Below are 5173 nucleotides of genomic sequence, written 5' to 3'. Positions count from 1 at the left end.
TGTTTCATTGATAGTTTGGAATTTATAGTATATTCTATTCTTTTTATCCTATTTTGATTTTCAGTTGCTTGGGGACAAGCAACAATTTAAGTTTGGTGTTGTGATGAGCGGATAATTTATACGCTTTTTGGCATTGTTTTTAGTATATTTTAGTAGAATCTAGTTACTTTTAGGGATGTTTTTAATAGATTTTATGTTAAATTCACATTTTTGGAATTTACTATGAGTTTGTGTGTTTTTCTGTGATTTCAGGTATTTTCTGGCTGAAATTGAGGGACCTGAGCAAAAATCAGATTCAGAGGTTGAAGAAGGACTGCTGATGCTGTTGGATTCTGACCTCCCTGCACTCAAAGTGGATTTTCTGGAGCTACAGAACTCAAAATGGCGCGCTTCCAATTGTGTTGGAAGGTAGACATCCAGGGCTTTCCAGCAATATATAATAGTCCATACTTTGCCCAAGTTTAGACGACGCAAACTGGCGTTCAACGCCAACTCTCTGCCCAATTCTGGAGTTCAGCGCCAGAAATGGATCAAAAACCAGAGTTGAACGCCAGAATTGGATCCAAACCTGGCGTTCAACTTCACAAATGGCCTCTGCACGTGGAAAGTTAAAGCTCAGCCCAAGTACACACCAAGTGGGCCCCGAAAGTGGATTTATGCATCAATTACTTATTTCTGTAAACCCTAGTGACTAGTTTATTATAAATAGGACCTTTTGCTATTGTATTAGACATCTTTGGTCTCAGTTTCCATTGTTCATCTTAGGAGACTATTGATCACGTTTTAGGGGACTGGCCATCTCGGCCATGCCTGGACCTTTCACTTATGTATTTTCACAGTTGAGTTTCTACACTCCATAGATTAAGGTGTGGAGCTTTGCTGTTCCTCAAAGATTAATGCAAAGTACTACTGTTTCCTATTCAATTCATCTTATTTCGCTTCTAAGATATTCATTCGTACTTCAATCTGAATGTGATGAACGTGACAATCATCATCATTCCCTATGAACGCGTGCCTGACAACCACTTCCCAGGGAAAGAAAGAGCAATGAACTTTACATAATTAAAGTATAATCACGATTCCGCGTACCACTTATCTTGTATGTGCCTCAATCAACCCAAAGCCCGCTCATTCCTCAACTCAATTTGATCCTATAATCATCAATTTAACCAAAATCTTAACATCTAAAAATCTTAATATCCCCAAATTGAAGAAGAGAGAATAGGAGATGGAACTTTTATTTTTTCACCTTGAAAGGTACTGAGCTTTATAGAGCTCGACGCCGCGGATGCGTGGCCACAAACGGTGCGACGATCGGAGCTCCGGATCAAAAGTTATCAAGGATTGAAGTTTAGGTGAGGGCTTGCTTCTTCTCTTCCATGGCTGCCCAACAGCGTGTTTAGCATGCAAGAAGGGACAAAGAAGATCTGATCTCACTTTATTAAGTGAGTGGGTGGGGCCCACGGCCCGGTTTGGGTCCAATTCAACCGGTTCGGCCCAATTTTGGACCGATTTTTTTAAAATTGGTGTCAAAATTCTCATTTTAATTAGCTCCATCCTATTTTAATATTAGATTTACATTTCTAATTTTTCTTATTAAAATTTAATTTTTCTTTTAATTATTTGCTGAATTTGTGGGGTTTACATCCTACCCACCTAATTAGGAATTTTGTCTCCAAAATTCAAGTGTAGTGACCTCAGATAGGCCCATTGATCGTTTCTCTTATCAGGTTCAAATACTCTGGTGTGTTCTCCGATTCTAATTCTTATTTTGTATTTACATTATAAACGGAGTAATACATCCAAGTTTTAATTCTTTAGTCTTAATTTCGCACCGACTCTCAAAGTAATATTTAATAATGTGTAACTAGTTTCTCTCGAGGAAGTTCAAAACCGTTTCCGCCCTCAAGCGCCTAAACAGTAATATTTTCTAACGTATGGAAGAATATTAAGGGACCGACATTTCTTTATTGTTATGGTTAGGCGTTATACGTGATGCTAATTCAAGCTTGTAAAGATAATAAATCCAGAGGTAATTGAATTACTGGAACGGTGTTTATTGTAGAGTAAAGGGATGCCCTATATGGTGGGTACAACAAGTTCTAGAGATTAACAAGATATACAAGAAGGAGTTAAGGTGCACTCTTAGAGAATAATTAAGATTCGAGCTGGTTGAGGAGAAGATATAGCGCACCAAATTAAATAAATCTTAGCTGATGTCAACGGATTACCTGTTTTATGAAAGAGGGAAATTCCTTTCGCGGCAAGTTCCTAAGATTCACGAATTTACATTATTATGATAAGACAAAGTTGGATTTATTTGGAAGGAGCAAGATTCGTGCAAGTCAGGGATAGGATTAGGAGTTGATCCATTTATTATTATTTAAGAAGAAGTTCGGGGTAGAATTCTATTATAAGCTACAAAAGAAGGTCAAGTCGACTCAGAAGGATTCATTAACGCGCTCTCCGGTCCAATTGGTATTTCATACCCGAAACACTTGATTGAACGGATCTCGTCCTCTATTTTATAATCCCTCAAGCTTCTAAGTTCCTTTGATTCCAATAGTGTCATCATACCATTCTCAACACTCTCGATCCCTAACCTATGACTCAAGTTGTATGTTTACTCTCCCAATCCTCTTTTACTACATAACTCTAGTTATTATTCTTCAAGAACCTAGTCACTCCCTCAAAGGCAACCAAATGCCGTTTTGTTTTAGTAACTAAAAGTCATCTTTCGATCAATCTCTTGGAAGTCACAATTCTCACAACTGGGTGGAGGATTATAATAAGTGTTACAAATCACCATCATGTAAAGCAGTCCAAATTTTAATTACCAGTTCATCATTACCTCTAATCGGAGCATCTGTGCCCTCAGCACCATCCGCCCTCATAGTGTACGCTTGTCCCGCCTGCGGAGCTCTCCTAGCTTCCTGACTCTTTTTTTCTGGGCAATTCCAAGACATATGCCTAGCTCCTCCACAGTAATAACAGACATCCCAACCGGCCCTACACGGAGTGTTCGGGTGGTACCTTCCACAACTCCTGCAAGTCAAGTCATCCTGCGGAAACTGAGCCTGTTTTTCGCATCCTTTTCCCTGGTTATTGTTATTATTAAACCTCCGGAAGCTACCCTGGCCTTGATGTTGCTGTGGAGTATTTCCGCCTCGCTTGAAATATTGACCTCTAGGTGCTAAATTTCTTCCGTGATCTTCCCTAACAGAGCTTCGGTGATCACTCTTGTCTAATGCCGCCTTTCTCAAACATTCTTCAGTAACTCTGGTTTTGTTTACCAGTTTAGAGAAGGTTCTGATCTCTATCGGTGCAACGAAGCTCAGAATATGGCTCCTAAGACCTCCCTCATACTTGATACACTTTCACTCAGGAAAGTCCTCAGGAGCTCCCTGACAAATCCGTGAGAAACGGCACAGTTCCTCAAACTTGCTGTGTACTCAGTGATGGTCATCCGGCCTTGTTTAAGCTGAAGCAGTTCAAGTTTCTTAGCATTTCTGGCTGAACTGGAAAAGTATTTCTTATAGAATTCTTCTCAGAACAACTCCCAAGAGATTACAACCCCATCAGGCTGCAGAATGCGCCTCATGCCCTGCCACCAATGCTGAGCTTCACCTTGCAGCTGGTAGGTCTCAAACTCAACCCACTGTTCTTCAGGAACCTGCTGAGCCTGTAATGCTCACTCAATGGCTCGTATCCAGTTATCCGCATCAGTAGGGTTCGAGGTTCCTCTGAAGGTCAGAGGATGAACCTTCAGGAAGGAGGAAAGCGTCAAAGGATCATCATCGCCGTTGTTGCCATTGTTACCATTATTTATTTGGTTTCCCAAGGCTTCGGCTGTCGCTTGCATCGCCGCGGCCATATTCCCGAGAGCAGCCATGAAGTCTACAGGATTAGGAATATTCCCTGTCGCTTCAGGCATAGCATTGCCTAGTCCGCCTCTACCTCGCCCGCGTTCGCGTCCGCGAGTCGACATCTGGTCCTTATACACACCAAACAAGTGATATCAAGTTGATCAGTTCCAATATCGCAAGTCTAGTGCTTTAAGTCCCAAATTCATGCTCATGAACGTTTATGCCACATATATCAGCTAGATATCCTAATAGCACATAGACACATACACAGAGAATGCACAAGGCATATTCAGTCCGTTCTCAGGCTCTATAGGAACGAACTGCTCTGATACCATAATGTAATACCCTACCATACTTAATCTTATGCTTAAGTTATAAGACTAAGATAGTAAGGTATTACGACCTCTAAAAATAAAAATATATATATAATAATAGAGAAAGAGATACTTAACTAGGAGACTTGAAAAACGGGTAAAACAAAATCGCAAAATTCAAAAGCGCAACCCTCAGAAAACGTGGTTACTTGCGTGAGAAGAAAACTAAAGTTCAATAACATATATGTACAGATGATACGAGTAGAGGGCCAAGAACACAACATAACTAGTTCCTGACTCAGCCTGCGAAGCCAAGGCTGGCCGGAGAACATATACGTAGATATATATACATAATAATAACCCAAAAGAACATGTTCAAAACCCTAGTTCTCCATAAAATCTCTAAGAAGTACACAAAACAAAGTATTCTTACATACAAGAGGAGAAACTATACATATATATACATCAAAATAACAAAAAGAGACCCCAAAGTAAACCACTTCGCCGAAGAACCTTCAGACGCCTATCGAGGAGCTGCTCGACCTGCATTTGAAAACAACAACACAGTATGGGGTGAGAACCGGAGGTTCTCATCATGGTAAAGGTGCCACACATGTAATATATAAGGTCCTGGGAATGCCAAAGGCAATCCTAGAACTTCAACATAGAATTATAAAACTTAATTTCTAAGCAGAAGTCATAAAAAGGGGTAGGTGATCTAAGTATCCTAAACTTACTTACTTACTTTAAACTCTAGCATTAACACCAAACCAATCCACTTTTCCTCCGATCCCCCATCATCCATGAATCAGCAGGGACAAACAAACAAATAGTTTCACGCACAAGTAGGAAACAGGTAGTACAAGTAGCAAATATAGCAGTTAGCAGGGTATATATTCAGTTAGGCAATCCCAAATAATGCATAGCAGACAAAACAAACAAATGCACATAATGCATGCCTGCCCTATGGCTGTTGATATCAACTGTCGGTTA

General features: G+C 40.2%; 1 protein-coding gene across 1 annotated transcript; it reads right to left on the bottom strand.

Annotated features, from left to right (window-relative positions):
• On the bottom strand, nucleotides 2796-3988 carry LOC107633084. The gene is made up of 3 exons (XM_016336717.1): nucleotides 3764-3988; nucleotides 3575-3682; nucleotides 2796-3374 (listed from the first exon to the last, which is right to left on the bottom strand). Exons 1-3 carry the CDS (start codon nucleotides 3986-3988, stop codon nucleotides 2796-2798), a joined length of 912 nt encoding a protein of 303 aa, XP_016192203.1.

The sequence above is a fragment of the Arachis ipaensis genome, chromosome B03 (genome assembly GCF_000816755.2).
Source record: "Arachis ipaensis cultivar K30076 chromosome B03, Araip1.1, whole genome shotgun sequence".
NCBI classification, from domain to species: Eukaryota; Viridiplantae; Streptophyta; class Magnoliopsida; order Fabales; family Fabaceae; genus Arachis; species Arachis ipaensis.
Note: the sequence above shows the minus strand (reverse complement) of the source record. Positions and strands in the feature narration are given on the sequence as shown.

What these genes read in the sequence shown, in the direction of transcription:
- LOC107633084 (XM_016336717.1), bottom strand. Translation starts at nt 3,988, where the DNA reads ATGTCGACTCGCGGACGCGAACGCGGGCGAGGTAGAGGCGGACTAGGC. An exon ending in CGCTTTCCTCCTTCCTGAAG is followed by an intron (nt 3,683 to 3,763) that starts GTTCATCCTCTG and finishes TGAGCATTACAG; the next exon opens with GCTCAGCAGGTTCCTGAAGA. An exon ending in GCATTCTGCAGCCTGATGGG is followed by an intron (nt 3,375 to 3,574) that starts GTTGTAATCTCT and finishes CCTGAGTGAAAG; the next exon opens with TGTATCAAGTATGAGGGAGG.